This window comes from Lagopus leucura, unplaced genomic scaffold (genome assembly GCF_019238085.1).
Source record: "Lagopus leucura isolate 7727_CA_CO unplaced genomic scaffold, USGS_WTPT01 Super-Scaffold_810, whole genome shotgun sequence".
NCBI lineage: Eukaryota > Metazoa > Chordata > Aves > Galliformes > Phasianidae > Lagopus > Lagopus leucura.
Window position 1 is genome coordinate 9546946 of NW_024962261.1, and position 22564 is coordinate 9569509.

Consider the following 22564-nt stretch of genomic DNA (forward strand, 5'->3'; position numbering starts at 1 on the left):
CACAGAGCAGAGAGCTGGAGTGAAATGACAGCATCCCTGAGAAGGCTTCTGTTCCTTATGGGAATGTCTGGCTTGCCAGCGAGGAATTCAAGGCAAATTGTGGTCCTTGCTTGGCATCTTTTAAGTCTCTCATGCCCTTCTACAAGAGCTCCTAGATGTTAAGTGGGGTATTATGCACCAGTTTTTTTTCCTCTCTCTCATTTATTTATTTATTTATTTTTCAATTGAGTGCTACTTGCAGCACTGCAATTATGCTGTTTTGCTCAAGTATCCCATTAATTTTCAAGACTGTATAGACCAAGAGATACTGAGAAAATCTGTGGGAAGTCAACCACAGCTAGTATTTAACCTACCACTGGAGCAGAGCACGGCCCAACATTACGTATACTCATTTTGGTAGCCACCTTGAAAGGACCACAGGCAGGAAAATTTGAGCTGCTATATCATTTTAAAACTAAGGTATCACTCCAGGTGTTAGATATGCACTAAAGAGCCCATGAAGTCAAGTTCTTTACTATGAGAGTGGTGAGGTACTAGAACAGGCTATCAGAGAGGCTGTGGATGCCCCGTCCCTGGAGGTGTTCGAGGCCAGATTGGATGGGGGCCTTGGGCAGACTGGTCTAGTATTAAATGGGGAGATTGGTGGCCCTGTCTGTGACAGAGGGAGGTTGGAGGTTCATGATCCTCGTGGTCCCTCCCAACCCAAACCATTCTGTGATTCTGTGTGTGATTCATAGTCAGAAAAAAGACTTTTCTCAGACTGTGGGAGTTGGATCAGGCTTCACACTGTAAGGGCAGTCAGCATCTTCATCGGAAACACAGAGCTGGTAGCCCTCTCCTCAGATCCAGCATCAACCATGGAAGAGGTTTTTAATCCCAAGGATTAAGGGAGCCTTGTATGGCAGCAGCTCTTCAGGCCACAGGAAGAAGCCCCAAAACATGCTATGCTGTGGAACAGAAACAAGGGCTTCAACAAAGCCCAAGTATCTGACAGCAGCAACAAGGAAACCTTTCTTTCTAATCTTTTCTTTTTCTTCTAATACTTCTTTTGAAAAAAAGTGTGGCCATTTTTAGCCTTCTTTCAACCTGCTCTTGCATCAGAATCTGTTCCTGCTGCTCCCGATTTCCACAAACTGCTTCTACATATGAAGAAGCAAGGCTAACACTGGCAGTACTCTCTGTTTGGGAGTGTCCTTGTTTCATTACTTGGAGTATTCTAGGTTTAAACCTAATTGTGAGTTAAAAAAAGCCTCTGGTAGGTGGGGCAGCAGAAGACTTGTCCTGACTTCCTGGCGCTTTTGAGGACAGACACATGGCCAGCCAGCCTATCTCACTGTTCACCAGGTGCTTTGACACGGTGGGGTGATGAACAACAACAGAAACTCTCCACAGTCATTGGCAAGAACCAGGTCAAACGATATCGGGTTACTTCCCACGGGAAGGCCCTGCAGTGAAGAACACTGTGTTTATCAGACATGAATGGCTGGGAGATTACGTCACTGGACATAACAGCACCCACATGCTAACACCTGCTACACCCAAAGTGGGCCCTGTTTAGCATCTGCTTTTCTTATGTTGATGCATTGTTCTGGCTGAGCTAGCTTGAAACGATTTAGGAAAGCACCCTGAGCATTGCTGAGCAGAGATAGCACCACATACGGATGTAGAGGCATTGTTGAGTCAAGCTCTACATGGGATGTTCTGCCAAATGGTTCCCTTCCCTTCCTTTTCTCATTTCCTTGTTCTCCTTCACTAGAGAATGCTAATCCCTTTATTTGTTTATGCACAAAATGATGACTTTCCAGACCTGCTACAAATGACATCTGGCCATTAGACTTTTCTGGAAAGGGACAGCAAGAGAAACTGGTAATTGACTTCCTGCATGATGACTTGATGGCAGTTCGATTGGTCCCCTTGGACATGTAGATTTTGATTTTGCTGTGTTCAGAATATGGATAGCACTGCACTAATAGCTGCCTTATTGCTAGCAAAAAGGAAAACAATACAGCTTCTTTAATTCTTGTCTTTTATTGAAAAATTGATTTCAATGCCTATTTCAGTTCTACTTCAACTCTAGAAACAACATATTTGCAATGCTTTGCTCATCCAAAGCAGCAAGCTTCTGATGTTTCATTCACAACACATTAAAAAAAGCAGCCACACAACTGCAAAAAAAAAGGAAAAGTGTATTCCGAGGCTTGTATTACAGTTTGTAATGGATAAAAAATGTGTTGATCATTTACGCATGTCTCCACGTCAAAGCTCACAGAAGTCCAGGATCAACCATGCATTTCATAAATGTGGAAAAGGAGTAGTTTTCTCACTGATAGATTAGTTGAGTGCTCTCTCAAGAGCACTATAATGGAACCAGAGGAACTCTTAGAGGAACTCTTCTTGGATTTAGGAGTTGTGGTGCATGAAAAGCTGTGCATGAGCCAGCAGTGTGTGCTTGCAGCCCAAAAAGCCAACAGCATCCTGATGCTCTGCATCAACAGAGAGGTAGAAGCAGGGAGAAGGAAGGGATTGTCCCTCTCTGCTCCTCATGCCTGGAGTGCTGCATCCAGATCTGTACCGTCAGCACAAGGAGGAATCGGAGTAGTTGGAGCGGGTCCAGAGGAGGCCATGAAGATGCTCAGAAGGCTGGAGCACCTCTCCTATGAAGAAAGGCTGAGGGAGCTGGACTTGTTCAGCCTGGTAAAGAGAAAGCTTCAGGAAGACCTCACTACAGCCTTCCAGTACTGAAACAGAGCATATAAGCAGGAGGGAGACCAACTTCTTACACAGTCTGATAAAGCAAAAGAGGAATGGCTTTAAACTAAAAGAGTGGAGATTTAGGTTGGATGTTAGGAAATTCATTACACAGAGGGTGGTGAGACCCTGGCAGAGCTGCCCAGAGAAGCTGTGGTGCCCCATCCCTGGAAGTGCTCAAGGCCAGGTTGGTTGGGGTCCTTGGGCAGCCTCAGCTGGTGAGGGGCAGCCCTGCCAACAGAAGGGGATTAGGATTGGGAGAACTTTTAAGGGCCCAGTCGATCCAAGCCAGTCTGTTGCGATTCTATGACTTGAGATGGTAAGCTGCAATTCAGGAAGCCTTACACCCTGCAATCTACTTTTTAAACTGTGTACTCGTTGACATGAAAGCATGCGCACATTTCAGACACCGCTGAAGAGCGTGGTGCTCTGGCACAGGAGAAAAAGCAACTATCTGCCACACTGCTAACTAAGCATGGAGACACCAAGAGACAGCACTTTCACTGTTGGATTGAAAAATTCCTCAAAATTAAGTATGTAGGAGTAAATTCTAGGCTTTGTTCAGGATCTCTTTGCCTTGTAGATGTAGTAACTGGAATTTTCTTTGTCACAGTTTCTTTCCAGACTAGTATAGCTTTTTCTGCTTGTTCATGGCACTAACTGGTGAGAGAGATGGTGCTGTCTGTCCTGCATAACTCCCTCCAAAAGCTGTACTCATTGCCATGAACAGCAGTAACCCTAGGGACCGTCACCTTCCCTGATGCAGCTGGGCATCTCAGAGCAGAATACTAGAGTTATACTCCCAAGTACAGCTGCAAGCATCCAGGGGGTTCCTGTATCTTTTTTTCCTCCACAGAAAACAAATTTTCTGCTTCACCTATTAATGTGCTTATTGCTGTTATTGTGGGCTTTAAAAGAATACTACCATAATGTTATTACTGCAGATAAAGCAGTATGTGTGTACATATAGATAGATAGATATTATATGCAGGTCTGACTTATAAAGAGTCTTTTCAGTCGTCTAACCTACCATCTGACACATGGGAGCTAGTGCCCTTAAAACACTCCCATTCATTCCCCTGCTGCATTTGGGTTCCTCCCTTGCCTCTGTTCCCTCTCTCATTCATTTTCCCAGGGTATTTCTGTATTCCCACTTCCTTTTTCCCATTCAACCTTCGTCTTTGTTCCCACCCCTTTTCCATGACATACTTACCCTCTGCTTGAAGTAGGAGCAAATTCTAGTCCTGGTGAAGAGCTGTTTGAAACCAAGTTAGGGACTCTCTAATTACTCTTAATAATGTCCCAGATATGCAGGTTGCTATAACCCCCCCCCCCCCCCAGTTCTACTGCTCCTCTTCAAAGAGCCTTGCTACAACCCTACTTTGCATCACAGGGTAATTGTGGTTGCTGGAGCCCACACAAGTAAAATTGCTCTGGTCACAACCAGTCCTGATCTTAGCTGGGCACATGAGTGCATGTCAAAATGATTTTTCACTGTTATTCTCTTTGGAAAGTGTTGGTGTCAGGATGCAGTGCTGATCCCTATACACACAGGGTCAGAAGCATGAAAAGTACAGCACGTTCCCATTCAGGTACAGGGAAGTGCAGAAGCATAGTTCAGCTATTTGTTTCCACACAAAAATAATATATATATTTTTTTTAAGTAAAGGCTGTTTTAGAATGGCATGAAACTTGGAAACCTCAAACTCCAGCTGCCTCACTGCTTTACTTGTGAGCAACACCCACAGGCATGCAGAGATTCTTCAGTATCTTGACTTGTGACGCTACCTCTTGGGAAATGCGAGCATAAAAATGCAAAAAAAAAAAAAGAAAAAAGAAAAAAAAGATCTGAACTTGTATTAAAAAAACAATTATCCCCATCTTCTTATCTCAGAATCCAAGTAAAAGGCTATGGACTTCACATATGGACATACAGTAGACTATTTCATCGAAATGAAACTAGTGAGTTTGGCACCAGTTTGAGAATTTTATTAAAACCACAGGTCTCCGTTTTGTACAAAACTGAGGAGCTTTCTTTTTTTAAAAGCTTATTAACCACACCAGAAATAATGCAGTGTAAATGGTTTGTTAATAAAAATCTTTCTGTAAGCTATATACAGGATGAATACCACACAACTGTATAAATGTAAAGACTCTCGGCAACTTCAGCAATATATACAAACTATCTTTAAACACATAAATATGGTATTTACAGCTAATAAATAACATTCAAGGCTAAATCATGTGTCCCCATGTAAAAGAACCTTCATTATTTTGAATCCAAGTTCCGTATGTGTTTGTATTAGATCCTGTATTAAAGGCATACCTGTTTACACAAATTTTATTTCCAGAGAGCTTTCACTCTTAAAGAGAAAACTGCAACAGAATGTGAAGTCTAGAGAGAATGTATCATTGTATTTATTTTTAGAGGCCCCAAAAGCAGTGGCTCAATTCTCAGCCCCACCCTCAGTGACTCATCCTATCTCTGCCATAGTGAGGAAATCAAATGTAAGCAGTTTTGGAGTTATTAATATTCCAACGTATTGCACTGTTTAAAACTTTTATCCCCATATATACTAGCAGCCATGGCTAGGAAGAAAACAACTGTGCACATACATGTATTTCTGTTGGTTTTATATCAAATATAGGATCTTGGAGCCTCCACATTTTGTCTTGCACATGTGGACAAAGACTGAAAACCAGCACCAATAGCTCACATTCTCACACTTCTCCAAATGCCTACCTTCAAACACTTCTACCTCCCCAGTTTTTTGTTTATTGCCTAGAAAGCTAAAGGCTATTGTTTTTTTTTCCAAGCTAAGAAAAGCTCTGCATTACTTAAAGAAAGGAAAAACAAAAAGCCTTCAATACATCTATTTTTGGCGACTCACAGCATAACTAATTTAAGTGTTTTTCAGAGCATTCATTTTTGTGCATCACAAAATCAGGCTCCTTTAAGTGTCACAGCTCCTGCTCCCTGCTGAATTCCACCTCGGATCAGAAAACCAAGCAACTCCTAGTATGTACCATTCTATCACAGCCAAGCACAGAGGCTGGTCACTGGAAGTCACAACCAGTCAACTGGTTTCAGTTGCACCAGAGACTGGATACTGCTGCCACTCTGCTGAGTGACTGACATTCAGCTTTAAACAGCACTGATGCTCTTAGTTTTGGTATCTCGGATGGAAGTAAATGCCATATATATATATATATATATATATATCCATTCTCTGCATTTCTTTGTAGCTTAATTCCATTGCTGTTTTTTAGTGATGGAAGTTAGATGACTCCATTCTTGAGGGATGAAAGCATGAATGAAAAGTTGAATGTCTGCAGAGGACACTGGTGTTGCTGTCTTCTCCTATTGCTATTTATTCCAGGATAAACTGCATGGGATTACATATCTTAACAGACTATAATTATTGCTAAAAAGCATTGGCATCTACACCCAGTAAACCACATTCATAACCACAACCCAAAAGATTCATCCCCATATTGAACCAGTCCCTGACATCTCTTTATAGCTTTACACACAAGGGCATTTTTTCCATGAGAAAACTACTCACTTGCCAAACACACACTTGAAGACAATGAATTCTAGCCGCTGAACTGTCTGAAAATTCAGTTAGCAAGGCCAGCAGAACAACAGTAACAAAAAAAAAAAAAGAAAAAGAAAAAAGATCTGCAGTTCCAGGAGATTTCTTTAAAAATATTGGAAACAAAGAACACTAAAAAGAGACCAGGTACAGAAGCTTTGTGTCTTTTCAATAAATACTACAAAACTGATAAAAAGGAGCTGACATCAAGAAACTGTCACAAGGCACCACAATTAAGCAAAATTACTTATTCCTTCCTAACACTCAAGCCTTTGGCAAGTTGTTGCAGGGGTTTCTTTGTTTTCAACTATTCAGATAACGTAACTTTATGGTTAGTAACTTTGTACGCTGAGACTTCCTTACAAGAAGCCTCCTAATATAGCTAGATATAGCAGTCAAAAAAGCCAGCAGCAGATAAATATTTCTATATATTCAGATCTGAACATCCACTTCACAGTGATGAACAGGCTCCCTCCTCCTCCCCAGTGTGGAAATTCTCTTTCTTGCCACTTTTTAAGCAGACTCATGTGCAGAATTTTCTTTAGAGGCTTTCTTGGCACTGTGGAAAGGAAAAAATAAAATACAGATTTGTTAAAGAGGAGGACATGAGGTGCTTATTTCATTTGTCTTATTGAAGCTTAGGTTTTACAACTGTTATTTAGAAGGAGAGTTGTGCGTTTGGGCTTTTCTTGGCCACTGCTGGATTTTACAAGTGTGTGACAAAGACACACCTCTCTCAAGGGCTCACCAGGTCATTGCCCTGGAGTGAGATCCACACACGTGCTTCAGATCTCAGTCTACAAAAGTCCCCATGAGACCTTTCACTCAAAGCAACTGCACTAAAATAAATATAACCACTTCTTCAGTTCAAACTTTAGTGGACAAAGTCCAAATAAAATTGGCTTCAAAGCTGAAAGTTTAATCTAGGTCAGAGAAGTTACTAATCAAAAAAGAATAATGCACTTGCATGTGTCTGCTTTGCTTTGTACCAGCCTCCAGATCTGCAATTGGCTTGTGAGATGAAAGGGCTCCATACTGACTGAGTGCAGATGCCTGGACATCCCTGCATTAGCGGTGAATCTCAGACATCTTCAGACATAGAGGAAAGCTTTCCCTCTATCTTAGCACTTGGTCTGTAAATCCCCTTTGGCTGCTGTGAGAGCGTGAGAGATAGTGACTTGCACTTGCTTTGCAGATGTGCTAACAGCCACACAAGGAGATGGTCAGTAGAGAATGACAGCTGGGGGTTTTAAGCTGCCTAAAGCTGCCTCGGGTTAGATTGAGCTGGGATGCTTCTGGATTTTTCAAATGAGTGCAGAGATCGGCCAAATCTTGAAAGTTGTATGAAATCCCCCCACGGCCTTAAGACAATAATGCTCACTCTTACCCTCCCCTCTTCCTGCTGACGGGCTGCTCAAGGCACTTCACAAATATTGCTGCCTCTTCTCCTTTACCAAGACGTGAGCTGCCATCTCGAGAACAGAATACCACCCTGTTAAAGAAATACTGGACATTCAGATCATCCTATTTTAATTGTAGAAACAGTACATCAAACAGCAGTATTCACACAACCGTGTGGGTACTACTACTTTACAAGCCTGTGAGAATCACTGGCAGAAAATTGTTAGAAAAGATTGTCAAAGAATCTCTATGCAAGAAAAACTGGGAAAACACATCAGATACAGATTTCAAACCATAGTCTAAGTTTCATTAGTCTTCTGCATAAAAATCTTTAGGGTAAGAGAGCAGAGTACCACAACCTTCTATACCTTCTTTATTTACTACAGTCATATGACTTTTTCCTCCAGGTTAATGATCTTGGAAGAAAGCCTTGCTCCCTTCAATATTTGCACTGAGTCGGTTGCCAATTCCAGCAAACCTAAGCAGTTGCTTTTCCATTTATCAGTACTTTCCCAACCCCTGTATTTGTTCAGTTCTGATAACTGCTTTTTGATAAAGGGACAGCCTTGTTTATTTAAAGGAGTAACATGCTATTCATGACACTACACAGGATATGCATATTCTCTGTTCCAGATATATTTTTTGCTAACATCTCACATCTAATGAATCTAAACACTTCAAAAGCACATCTAATGAATCTAAATACTTCAAAAGATTCAGGTGAAAGCAGTACTGATTCAACTAAGTGCTGTTCTAGCATTCATGTATTAGCAATATCCTGCAATATTTATGTGTTTATGCTTCCACCCAGCCACTCAGCTAACCCCAACTCCCAAGAAAACCCAACTTACTATCTCCCAAGCAAATGCACTTTTTAGAAACCTTTCCGAAATCTGTGTCTTTGAAAGAAAACCTGTACAAACATCGAGCAAATGAAAGGAGGAAAGGAACTGCAAACGTGATCAGAGCTGCTCACTCATGGAGATCCTCTGTTACATACTGTAAGCAATCTGAGGCAAGTGAGCAGAAGGATGCAAATGAATCCTGTGGGAGTGAAATTACAGACTGCAGATCCTAGTGAAAGAAAACAGCTGAACCTGGCTGAAATAAATGCAGGTTTGCCGCTGCAGGAGTCTTGACTATCAGTGCTGCACTCATTTGTAACTGTTTTCCATGTTTTGTCCCGCCCTGTGTGATACTAGGAATAAAGAAACATTGGCAAGTACAATTCAAGGCAATCAAAGCAAGTTACTTTTTCTGAGTTTCGCCTGACTTCACTCTGACTCTCTGGATGGTAAATGCAAATGGAGTCCACCAGTCTGACCAGCTGAAGAAGGTATCTTTCTCCCACTGCAGCTTTAGCATAAGCAGGTCACCAATGTCCACTTCGGTGTAGATCAAGAAGGAGAAGGTCTTGTTGGAAGAGACTTCAGGCCTGTAAGGAATCAGAGAAAAAAAAATATATATATATTTCTTCATTCTTCATATATATATATGAAGAAGTCTTAAGAGCCAGAAATGCTAAAAGTCTTAAGTAAGCTATAGAAAAATTAGAAGGATAGTAGCTTTCTAATCTAAAGGACAGAAAAACCTGAAGAGAAAATAAAACCAAGGCCTCTTGTACTTCAGAGGGGCAGAAAGAAAACTCTCCATAATTCCAGTGGATGGAACAAAATAGATACCTGATGATTTTGCAGAAACTCTTGGAAAAGTTTCTGCTGGAAGCTACAAAAAATCCTGGGGCAGATAACCATGCAAGAGGTACCTTCTCCATTGCTGGTGTTTCTCAGGGGTTTGTTAGACAAGAACCAGCCAGGAACAGTTTTGGTAAAGCATTTCCTTGTTGAGAAAACACACTTTGGTGCTTCCCAGCCCCATTCCCTTCCAGTCTACATACACAGCATGAAAGCACTGATTTATGCTTCTTAGCAGAGCTTTGGAAACATGTCTCCCTCAGCTTCAACCTTAAGGACATCTAACAATTAATTCTAGGTCACAGTCTAGTTTGGAAGGAGCTTTAACACAGGTGGAACATTACAAAGATTCAGAAAGGAAGATGGGAAAAAAAATCCACACTACAAAAATTCTTACTGGTCTAACCTATTGCTGACTTTCTCACATCCATGTTTCAGATCTCTTATAAGGAATGGTGTCTACAGAGCTTAGACCCTTAGCTTTTTCCAGTGGACAAATAATGCATCTACTTGATCAAACTTGATTCTGGGACTCTCTAAGATGAGCTTCTGGAGCTGGAGCTAGAACCCTGAGTACTTCAGTAGGGGCTTTTAACTGATTTAGGCTAGACTAAGTAGTGCATAGATGTTTTTTGTAGCTACTCACAGTGTGAAAGCAATGTTCTCACTCTCATCTAGAGTGCCATACAGAGAGATCAGGAATGGCTGGTCTACCTTGGTCACACTGGTCTTTCCAAAGAAATGTATCTTGACCTGATAATGGAAGACTGGAAAAACACAAAAGAAGAGGTCATTATGAAAAAAAAAAAAACCTCTCAAGCTCTGAAAAGACTGCAAGTGACAAATACACAAAAAGCCCTGCACACATCCTATGATAGTATACATAAGTATCATTAAACCAAGCTCTGTGGGCATTTAGGACAGTGCACAATATTTGCAACCCTTTATATGAAGCAGAAGAGCTATGTCCTCCTAATGCAGGAGTTTTGGTGCAGAGAATTCAGCCTTCTGACACCACAGATTAAGACTTAAAGGCCAACAAAACACTGTTGTTGCAGTTATTCCAAAACAGCGTTCTGAAACATATTCTAAACCAAGAATGTCCTTGTGATTGCTGCTTCATCACACAATGCACACAGCGATAAACATACCACATGGCACAGTCAAAGCTACAGAGAAAATAAGTTAAAAAAAAAAAAAAAAAAGTCCAACTTGCAGTTATTTTGCTAGCTGAAAGCCATCCAGTTCTTTCTACAATGTCCATTGTAGGCCTACCACAGTGGCAATGGAAGACAAGAACTGCTGTGAGTTTTTAACATGGGAGTGGTGCTCCTCTGGCAAAAACAGTATGAGAATCTGACAAGTCTGGTGGCTGCACATCCTTAAATCATTACTCATCAGGCTAAACTCTTCTGATTATTTTCCCAGCAGCAGGAAAAATTCAACTGGATGAAAATAATGAAAAAAATTGAGATTCAGTTGTTCCAAATTGAGTCACTGTCTGGACTGCAGAGTAAATCTTGCTTTCATTCTGTCACTTAGAAGTTTCTTCCAGAAAACCCTTCATGTTGTATTGTAACTCCATCACCACATCTTGAATGAGATGACATTATTTTCTAATTCTGAACTTTAGCTTGCAGGTAAGCTAAATGCAGTCAAGCTTGACTCCTGCTCACTGTAGGCATCAATGCAGCAACACTACCCAGTTGCAGCATGGTTCAGTGTGCACGGTGATTATAAGGTAGTAGCTGGACTTCATTATCTTAGGGATCTTTACCAATCTTAACGACTGTATGTGCCCACCCTGGTTCACAGCTGAACAAAAGCAGCACAATGCTTACCAGTAAGCTGCAGAACCTACCTTTGTAGGGCATCTGAGCACGGGTCTTCAAGTACATTTTGGTGTTTCTCTTTGTTCTCACTCTGTTGACCTTATAACCCAAGTTGTTGCAACGGTTCTTCCGGCAGCTTAGGCAGAGGCCCTTCTCAAAGGCCTCTTTCGTGTTGCAGCGATAGGCCATGCTGGGCTTCTCTTCATAGAGGAGCGAGTCAATAAAGAGATGGATGGATCGCTCATGAGAGCACTTCACCAGCTGATCCACATCTTCAAAGAAAAAAAAAATATATAGAATATGTATGCACACACAAAAAACTGTAAGCAGTGACATAAACAAGCAAGAAACACTAGCTGGGCTTTATAGAAAGAGTTTCGAAAACTTAAAGGAGCAAACCTCAGTCATCCAAAGCAGAGATATGGATACAGATCTCCCTTGAGATGTTGTATTGTTTGTTTCAGAGCAGCCTCACCTGAAAAGCCTTTTTCAGCAATCAGGCGGAGAGCTTCTCCCAAGTTGCAGCCTGGCTGGAAACCTCCACCATTAGGGTAGATATCGATGTGTCCAACAGGTTTCTGAATCCCAATGCTGCGATCTGGAGAGCCTCGAGTGTAGGTGTGCAGAACATCCACAAAGTCAGCATCGTCCGGGGAGAGGCGGATAGGGGCGTCAGCATACTCAAAGGTGGGACCAGCAGGATCCAGACCTTTATTGCAAACCACAAAGAATAACTGAGATGACCATCTGTCAAAACACTGGCAATGACAGAAAATGCCAAACTTAGGTACCACATCGCACTGGACTACTCATATGGCATCACTGAAGACATTACAGTGCAGTCATTTAAGTAACACCATGTAGGCAGGAGAACTAAATATACTGCCTCTACATGCTGTCACTATTTCAAACATAAGGTATATGTAAACACATATAAAGAAGCACAGATAACTTCTCCACAGCTGTAGTGTTTCCAGTGGACAGAGAAATGCTAATAAATATTTTCCTCGGTGCTTCCCCCTCTTGTCAAGAAACAAAGAAACTGTTAATTTCTATTTGAAGCATATGAAGAATGGAAAGCATCTTGCTGCTCTCTACTAGGGAAACTGGGACATGTAAATGAGAGTTTCACTGTCCGCACACCTAAGGGGAGTGACACATAATAATGTCAGTAATGCTGCAGCTTGACATAGAAAAGAAAAAAACAACCAGATCCACTCTGCCAGCGAGCAAGAATTCCCATTCATAAGGCACGCACAAACGGGTTTTGTTACAGTGCCATCTCTTGCATCCACACAAACTACTTAATAGATGGCTGATATATGTCTTGTGGGGACAGCTCTATTTCCTGCACCCAGCTCTGCCCACCCAAATCAGCTGAACATACTGTGAGCTGCCTCCCACTGCTGTGAAAGCTTCAGGGACTACATTCCATCATTTCCTCTGCTTAATGGCAATGCTGTTTCCCACGAAAAAGTCCATCCTGGACACCAAAGGACAACTGTGAGGGCCACTGGTGTTTGAGTGATTTGGCAACCTCAGTGAAACAAAAAAAACAGGAGGCTGAGAGGAAGGAAGGGTAGAGGAAAAAATGCTCTGGCCACCTGATGTAATCTGCTGCTTCTCAGGAATCAGTCCTTCCTCAAGCTACTGCTATATAGGTCACCCTGCAGCATCCCCATGGATCTGAGATGACAGTGGATCTTGCTGAAAAGGCCCTTGATGCCAGGAAGAAGGGAGCTGGGCTCTGCCCTGAATGTAGCCCTGAAGCTATCTTGGAAATGAAGAAACCAGACAAGTGATTTTCATAGGCCCATTTGCTGACATTGGCACTTCCTTTCTCACTGAGATTAGTGCTGAGGCAACGAAGAGCTCAAGGCACCGGGCTGTAAACCAGTCATGCCACAGCACACTACCTTATCTAGTATACAATTCAGCCTCCAAAATTATGAAAATGACTCAAACTAGACATCTAAATAATGCATGTGAGCAGATCAAGCATAAGTGTACTTCCTTACCCTTCCAAAAACTCTTCCCAATATTATTTTTCGAGATTATTTGAGCTGCCTTTTACAACTTATTTTTCAGTAACCCACACCAGATTTCTTCAGAACATTTATCCAGTTCCCTTTTGAACTTACACAGACCTCTTGCATGTATAGCTTCCCTCAACAATGAGCTCTGCAGGTACTACAACCACTGCAGGCGGATTGACCTCCTGCTCTTCCTGAGCAGGATCCCAGCATCTGCAAGGGATGACCATCTGGATGAAGACAACTACCTGAAGTTCTGCAGCTGCAAAAGAGATCTTCCTCACAATCCCATTCCCCCAAGCTAGTTTCTTCATGGCTGATAAATCCACTTACCTACTCATTTCTTGTGCATAAGCAGAGCAAGGCTTCTCACTCACTACTACCCTGTGTTGATCTTTTATGAACCTTTTCCACCTCTGCTACAAAAATATCAGATTCTGATTCAATGTAGAATGAACCCATAACCTAAGTACACCCAACAAGCGACAATTATTCTGGTAATATTTCAGTACAAAGAGAGGACTTTCCACTCTATAACCACAGGCTTTCTTACCAGTAATTCTGTTCACCTTCTTCTTGGTTAGACTCCCAGCAATCCCAGCAGCATGAGCACCCAGACTGTACCCCAGCAAGTGCACATTGTTGAGAGGGTAATTGAACTTCTCCTGCAGAGGAGAACCTCATTTAAAATTTGATAATCAAACAGGACAGCATCGGATAAAAAAGGAAAATATTTTATACAAACCGCGATTTCTCTTTGGGCCACAAATAACAAAAAAAAAAAGCCACTAAACACAGTTGACATAACCTTGCTCTATATAAGTTTGGTTGAGTTTACCGTCTTAAGGCAAAAAAAAAAATTTATATAGAGAAAAATGCAGAATTACAGACAGAACATCTAAGGCTCTGTATTATAGACAGTGTTTTCAGCCATCCTTTCCTCCCAGCTTTTGGATCACCTAAATACTTCCCAAAGGCAAGTCACACTTCTAACAGTTTGCCAAGTAGTGGCTGCTATATAATATGTAGGAACCTGTCTTTCATAGCTACCTCTCACAGAGCCTTCAGAAATTTTCTGTGGATCCACAGGACTCCACAGACCACAAGGTGAATAAATCTCTGGGCTGTAGTATAAAAGGCCTCCTTGTCAAAGGGACAGTCCTTAGATTAAAGCTGGGATTTTACCAGCCCAGCTGAACACACTGTCTGCCACAGCTTAACTCAGTCTATGCAAAAGACGACAATTAACTCTTTATGTCTGCTGCATCAGTGGCATGAAGATAAAACTGTTGCATTGTTGTTGTCCCCTGGAAGATTACATGTGAGACACACATGACTACGTGTCTTACCTCCATCCAGTCAATAAACATAGCAACATCCTTTCCCACCAGCTTTGTGTAAGCAGCAGACACTGGGTAGTGCTGCTGAGCTCGAACCAGCCAGTCCACAACTATAACATTTGAATCAGGTTCCCTCTTGTACAGAGCATCCACCAGCTTTGGGACCCAGCTTTCATACATTCCTGTCACCTGTTATGTTGTGATGATTTAAAAGACAAAAAAGGGAGACCTTGATAGTATGCGTGGCACATAGACACCAAAGGATCTAACAGAGTATCAGGGATGCAACCAAAAGGGACGTGCCACCCTTTTCTTCTTACCGTCCACCCATGGATCACCACAAAGGTTTTACTGGTATGGTTGAAGTTGCACTGTGCCAAGCTGTCCATCTGCCCAGGAACCAGGTAGCAGACATCCTCATCAGGCTCTGCAGGTGTTCTTAAGGAAAACTTGCTCTCAATCCCCTCAAAATTCATCTCAGCTTCTGCTGGACAAGATCATAATAAACACAGAGCACTGGTTTAGAAGTATTAGGACAAACAGAAGTCACAGTCTATGAAGCTGGAGAGAGATTAGGAACAGACAAGAAATGGAACATGCTGTTTTCATTTCCCTCAGCAGCCATGTAAAAGGGAAACCAAAGGGTGAAAAATCACTCATTCTCCAAAACCACTGCTAATGCAGTGAGAATCTGTCCAGCTGCCCATTAGGCATAAATTCCTTTTAGGAGTCACAGTACATGCAGGAGAGCAGCAAGTTTCTCACCATACTATCATATATTTTGACAGCACATCTTCTAACTTCATCACAAATATCACTTCTTTACCATGGCTTCTTTTAGGACATAGTAGTCACAGCTCACTAAAAATAAGAGTTGCAAAGTCCAAATCTTATAAAACACAGCTATTTTACCAACAAAGGGTTAATAGTAGGTATCAGATGTGCTAACGAAACTAAACCAAGAATGCACAAGCCTGCATTTTGGAGGCAGTTTTTTTTTAATATATATTAAAAAAAAAAAAAGTCATCTCATGAACAACACTTGAGGGGAAAAAAAAAAAAAGTCTTCCTTTGCCTGGAACTATTTTGAATCCATTTGGAGGGAGAAAAAAAAAAATCATGTACTGGCAGTAAGAAAACATGCGGTGGTCTCAAAGGATCACATCTCAGAACTTCCTCCAACTTCCAGACCCAAAAAATAAAAAAAAAGTTATCGTTTTGTTCCTGTCAAGGAAGAAAAGTGACCCTAAGCTTCCTGCTCGCTTCTTCCTCCGTCTGAGAGGAAAGGTAAATGAATCCTCCTTTTAGGTCTGATTCAACATTTACACACCTCTATAGCCAGCTGACCCTGTCATTAACTGTGGGCTTAAAACCCAGTGCTTTCCTGAAGCCAGGCCAAACTCTGGCAACTTGCTTTTAGCAAATATTGATGGCCTGTTTTCCAAGTGCAGCTGAACTCTGGCCAGCTCCATCCTTCTCAGTGCTGTTTCCTGGCATCGTGACCACAAAGCTCTCACAAACTCCTACACACACACACACAAATGGTTCCAAGTCACCAGGAAACGTCCAGTAGCACGGTGAGGACCCCAGGCTAGGCATGCCAAAGCTCTTCTTCTGCGCACTGAAGAAAAAGTTCTTCCTAAATCTGGTGCATCTCTCTGTCTCCATAAAATTGTGCTTCAACGTGCAGAAAAACTGATCATTGTTTCTAAAATTTGTTTTCTGGTCTTCTCATTCAAGGGCATGCAGATTCCTGCCTGACCTCACTCAGCCCTTGGGTAGTTGTACAAAGTCTGTGAGGATCCTGCTGTCCTTGGAAAGCCACAGAAGTCTAAGCAAGCCCTGCAGCAAGAGGTGGACGAGACAGCACACTGGCTGGCAGCAAATGGTACAAGCCTTGGAGGGACTGCAGTCACCTAAAACCAATTGCTTAATGCTGCCTGCGTTCCTGCACACTTGATGAAAGCAAAGCGTGCACAAAGAAGCTAGCAGGAGATGCTCGCTGAACAGAGGCAGAGCTCAGCTTTACTTTTGACCTTGGCTGTGCTAGGCTGGCCAGCTAATCCCACATAATTACATTGTCTGCCCCCTTCCTCCTCACGAAAGGATGTGGCTCAGGAGAAACATTTTACTCCCAGCATGCAGAATGATTCATATAGTGGTGAAGATCAGACTTTGCCCATAGAAAACAAGCAATCTACCAATTTAAGTGCTGGTTTTCTCAGCAGTTGTCCACTTCTAGTTGTTTCCACTGACTCAAAATTCATTTTCTTACAACAAAGAGATCATAAATAAAAAAAAGATGTGAAAACCGATTGGTTAAGTATCAGCTATAATTTTTCACTCAGCAGCAAACCAGTAAAACCCTGAAAGACCAGGAACAGCTTCCAAATCTAAGGCAACGAGGCAAGGACTTTCAATTATGTGTCTTCCTGTTCCACACAGGAAGGCAAACAATAATAGTCCACCTGCTCTCTAGTTAATAGTGCTTCCCTTCATATTTGGAAATCATTTCCTTTCTGAATTAAACATATCTGATAATCAACCAAAACCCAAATTAAATCCAAATCCCATTGTGTAGCGTGTTCTCAATTACAAACATATGCCAGAATCTGCACTTAGGTTCAGAATGCATCTTTTCTAGAAATAAGCTTCTGTGAAAACAAATTTGCAACACAACACGTACCTCACCTCACTATGCTGTGGGAGGATTTAGAAAGTCAGAAATTACTGCAACATCCATTCTGCTCAGAAGAAATATAATGGCGTGCAGCATTCACACATGTTCAAATCCAGGCAGCAAGATACCATCTGGATGAGGCAAGTGCATGTTTTGAGTTTGTTACTGACTTCTGACTTCTCAGTGACACTAATCAGAAGCCATCCTCAAGAGCTGCCCAAGTTTGGCACCGAAAATTCTGTTTGGGTGTCAGAACAAGATCAGTCTGTTCCTCATTCTGTGTTGCAGCACCGCCTCATTTCCCACCTGCGGTGTATTAAATTTTAGAAATACAGTACAGAGGCATGTACATAATAACAGGTGCATACTTACAGTGCATACTGCCCTCAATAAAGACTGAAATAATTTAAAATTATGGCTACAAAGCAGATTACTCTGGAAAGCAAGCATTTTCTATTTCAACTTTTGTACTTCAAAGTACAACTCACTCACATTAAAAGACTAAGAACCAAACTGTCATACATGGACTTTTGTTACTGACCTTGCTTTGTGACAGTGGGTCTTATACAAAGGGCAGTCTTATACAAAGGTCTCATACAGGGCAGTCTTATACAAAGCCAAAGAAATGCAGACAGACAACACACGCATACCACAGTTTTGTTAATGATGTGTTTCAACTTGAGTTAGTTAAACCAAGGAACATCCGAAATGCAGAGCCTTCCACATTTTTCTGGCAAGTGAACAGGAATTTAATGGAATTTGCATCAAAGTTTTACATAATGTAGATGGTAGAAGTTAAATGAAGAAATCTATGACTATTCTTACTGAGATATTGAAGTCATTTTTGGGATGAGACTGCAACTCTATTTCTAAATGAGGCATCGATGAGGAACAGAGCTGGAGGTTAAAATTAGTAGATGAAACAAATCTATGCTTTTGCTAGAAATCACACTTTCTCAGGCTCAGTTCTGCAGGGGTATAAAGGCAAGTGCTGTGTCGCAAGAACTTCCAGGTGCACAGTAAGAAAAACAAGCCCCCATTACGAAATGAAGCTTTCAGGTCACCTTACTGACCATAAGCCCACAGCAGCGCCCAGGAAGGGTTTTCTACCTCTTTAGGGAACTGGAAAGGGAGCAAAATTAAGAATTAAGCCACCTGTTTAAGAGTGAAGCTGGCTTCACTTACAGCAATGCTGCCAAGCTCCATTTTAACCTACTCCAATACTTTTCTTAACTTTCCCTTACAAAAACCTGTTTTCATCTTGTAAAAAAGCTGCTGTTTACATCAAGGTATAAAGGATATTTTAGAACTCATAAGTGTAGAAAAACTAATAAATAATAAATAGAAAGCTAGTAACTAGAAGTCGGTAATCTCATTTTTCTGCTTAAACCTCATTTCACTGACTTGGCCTTGCAATTTGTCAAATTCCGTTCAGCCCATGACTCCTGTCAACTCTGAAAGCATCCCAAAGTCTTAAACATTCTGACTCAATAAAAACACAAGTTTACTCACTAATAAGAGATCCAAATTCAAATTTCCTTCATGAGAAGCCAACAACAGCCTGGCAATTGTTTTGAACAAAGGAAACCATCAATGATCTGATGGGTGAAGATAGTGAATTTTGAAGAAATGACGGCATCTGGAATATGAATCTAAAACTCAAACAGCCAGCATCAGGTGCAGGATGCCAAATACAGTACTACATGTGCAAGAATCAGTGCAATTCCAATAACGGTTTACATGGGAATCTTTGGTAAACAATATCCTGGCATTATGTACACAGAAATTGGAGTACTATTAGCTAGGTGCAAAGATCATCAGAAGTTATACTGCTAGCCTGTGCAAACACAAGTCCACACACACAAAGGCAAACATCTGCACATAACATTAAACATTTACATAACCTGTTGGAATTAAACAGAGTAACTCATCCTCCTGCTGATAACCAGCATTAGGACAAAACATCCTCCAGTTACACTGAACTCCTAAGTGAGCTCTGAGGCAAACTGATAGTCAGCTGTAATTAAGAGGCTATACAACAGGAAGCATGATTGCTTCACCAGATCTACACTATAAACTGCAAGCAAACTACCGCATTGTAATCTGTCAAAACCTTTCCTTTCAGTAAGGTTACAGTTTAACCTTAATGTGAAAGAAGTCTCAGCTTTCCAGACAGCAGAGTCCTGAGGTTAAGTTCTCCCCTCGCTTCCCAGAGGAAGGAGAACACCTCTGGACAACTCAGAGCAGGTGCCTCACGTGGCCCAGCCCTGCAGCTTGGCAGGGTGAAGGCATGCTGCGGCTGCTGCACTGTGCACATGGGTGCTGCAACTCGCTGAGGAGCTCCCTACCAAATGTATGCTTACTCAGCTGCAGCTGGGAGGCTTGTAACTCAATCCAGCAGCAAAGATCCTGCCATCCATCAGCTCCTCTGGGATATCTGGAATTAGCCCAAGACAATAAAACACAATCACTGCCAGACTGTACAGTAATACGGAGGAAAGAATGCATGAGAAAGCCACAGCATGCAAGCGCTTCCTGCACAAAGAGGTTCCAGTGAACTTCCTCAGGAGTTCAACCGCTCATGGTACGCCCACAGCACGTGGTGATGCACAAGATCCTCAGCCCTAAGCCATCTCAGAAGGTCATCTACTCTGCAGAGGACACACCACAGCTGCCCTCAGCTCTTCCCCAAACATGGCCACAGTAAAAACCAACAGCTCACATCGCACAACAGCATTAAAAAATGTTGTAATCCCAGACTCCTGATTTACACTGGTAAAAATAGAGATCAGCACGTGCTCCCAGCAGTGTATTATCTTTTCCTGGAACACCAATGATATCTTCACCTACAGTATCTTTTTCCATGTTGTTTACTAAATACTCTAGATTCCTGGTGGGGTGCATCATGTATTTTCCATGGTTCCTAAACATCTTTTTACCATGGTGTCAAAGAAAGTGTCAGGCTGAAGGCTTACACAATTTTAGGATAACCACACAACCTGTTTTCACATAGTTTGTTCCTATGGAGAAATAATGCCATCATTAAGTATATGACAAATCAGTTCCTAGAGGGATGAAAGCCTGCTCTGGGAAGAGCTATTTTAGCATATGAAACTTGGGTACTGCGATGAAAACCGCTTTTGATTGCCTTTAATGGCACAAGTCTGGATTCAAAATGAGAATACATTCTTTTGACTGTGCCCTAGCACCCCATCCTCTTTCTTGTGAGCAGTTCCCTCCAGTTTCCTCATACACTGTGGAGATAAAGGCACCTGCTGTGAAAAAGCAACAGCTCACATACTACACCTGAGCTTCACCCAGCAGTTTTGGGAAACTTTTAAATATGTGGACTATTAAAGGATGCACTTGTCTGCCACACAGTGTCTAAGGTAGTAACACCAGACACAGCACCACTAACATAAATTTGAAGAGTTGTAGTGTAACAAAATCAGACTCATTGCTTGCTAAAGCTGTAATCATGTTATGCTTTAACCAGAGAGTATTAGGAAACACCCAGCAGTGTAGTGATCAACAGGCACACGTGCTACTTTCTCTGTTCTGCAGAGTGCCTACACAAAAATGTAGACATTATAGGTGTGCATCTATACATATTGGAGACATCCACTCCTCTTTTTTTCCCTAACGGATTTTGTTACATTAATGGGACTAACTGCTGACCAAATGCATTATTATGACATTGATGACATTCAGCCTTGTCTTACACACCGCAGACTGGGAGCCCTGGCAAGCCGGGACTCAAGACAGGGCTCCAGATGCCAGCCGTGATGGTACGGCTGGGCCCGCCTGCCTCTAGCAAAGGACTCTTAGAATCCACCTCGCTCTGGGTAAAAAAAAAAAAAAAGACAAGCAGATCCCAGATGTCCGAACCGCGAAGCCGCTCCAGTACTTCCCTAAGGGGATGCGAGACCCCCGTTCCTTCCCCAACCCCACCCCACTAACCAGCAGGACTGCGAGCTGCAGCCCCGCAGAGCTTTCCTCACCACCCGCGCCCCAGAGCATCCAAGGCGAAGAGGGAGCCCCACGCGCCCTGCTGCTCTCCGCCCTGCTCCGCCCCTCGCACGCTCCGGCTCCGCCGGGGACCGCCCCGCCCCGCGCCGCACTGGCACTCACCGGGATCTGAGCCGGCGGCCCCGCGCACGCAGAGGCAGAGCACAACCAGCAGCGCCGTTTTCCCCATCCCGCGTCCTCGCTCCGTGCGCTGTGGCGCGGCGGAAAAGTTTCAGTGTGAGGGGTTAGCAAGCAATCAAACAACGAAAAGAGTATACAAGTTCTAAAACTTTACACGACTGTAAGTAAAGAGAAAAAACAACAACAACAAAAGAAAAACCCACGAGGAACTGAGTCGCTCCGGGACAAACCCGCAGCAACGGCCCTCTCCAAAACCTGTAGGCAAACCACCCTCACTGCTGCCGTCGCCGCTGCCGCCTCTCTCTCCTGGCCCCTTAAGTCCCCGCCAATATGCAAATATGCAAATGAGCCCCCACGCCCATTGGCGCGCGCCACGGGGCGTGGCCACCGCTGGCCCGGGCACAGGCGACGGGGAGGGGGAGGGTCGGGCCGCTCCCGCGGGGCCCCGCGACCCTCGCGCCCCCGCACGGCCCCGGCACGGCTGAGAGCCGCGAGCTCCGCCAGCGGGTGCGGCTCTCTCCCCGGCTGTGCCCCTGTGGTCTGGGTGCTCTGCCTCTGCTCTTTGCCTCGCAGCCCGCTGCAAGGCCTTTCCCCTATGTTCTCTGTCCTGGCTCCCCGAGCCTCGAATGCTAGCTTCCCTCTTTCCTGCGCTGTTGTACCAAGAAGCAACTGGTGTTCAGCTCACTGCTCGCGAAGCACCTTTTGCTGCTCGTGTTGCCGCTCGTGTTGCCTTTGCCAATGCTTTGTTTTGCCAGCAACCAAGGGGGTCCAAGCTCGGAGTACAAGTTGCTAGAGGTTGCCATGTGTACTCTAGAGAAATGCAGACTTGCCTTTCCTAGTTTTTCAGCTCTCTGCGCCCCTCTGCCAGAAGTTTGCCATCTGTCACCTTTTGCTGCTGCCACAGGGTGAAGGATCAGTTACGTAAGGAAATGTAACAGAGAAAAATTAATAACGAGCCTTGTTTTCATTTTGCATCATATTGTCAAAGGCTTGGCTTCATGAAATGCTTTTGGTGTAGGGAAGGAGGACTCCTTGGTTTTGGCAGCATGGAGCAACGCCATGCACTTCAAGGGCAGTGGCTTTTCAGGGTG

The 22564-nt window shown here is 43.0% G+C and overlaps 1 protein-coding gene across 3 annotated transcripts; it reads right to left on the minus strand.

Moving 5' to 3' along the window:
- Nucleotides 1-4715: 4715 nt before the first annotated feature.
- On the minus strand, nucleotides 4716-21786 carry LPL (lipoprotein lipase). 3 transcript variants are annotated; one of them, XM_042866209.1, is made up of 11 exons: nucleotides 21677-21772; nucleotides 21456-21543; nucleotides 14965-15131; nucleotides 14654-14833; nucleotides 13858-13969; nucleotides 11747-11980; nucleotides 11301-11543; nucleotides 10086-10206; nucleotides 8998-9180; nucleotides 7732-7836; nucleotides 4716-6903 (listed from the first exon to the last, which is right to left on the minus strand). In XM_042866209.1, exons 2-11 carry the CDS (start codon nucleotides 21520-21522, stop codon nucleotides 6858-6860), a joined length of 1458 nt encoding a protein of 485 aa, XP_042722143.1. In that variant the 5' UTR covers nucleotides 21523-21543; nucleotides 21677-21772; the 3' UTR covers nucleotides 4716-6857. The 3 variants fall into 3 exon arrangements, with proteins under 3 accessions (XP_042722143.1, XP_042722144.1, XP_042722142.1); XM_042866210.1 differs by having other exon boundaries at nucleotides 14965-15128; nucleotides 21456-21786; XM_042866208.1 differs by lacking the exons at nucleotides 21456-21543; nucleotides 21677-21772 and adding an exon at nucleotides 19688-19847 and having other exon boundaries at nucleotides 14965-15128.
- Between the last annotated feature and the right edge of the window lie 778 nt (nucleotides 21787-22564).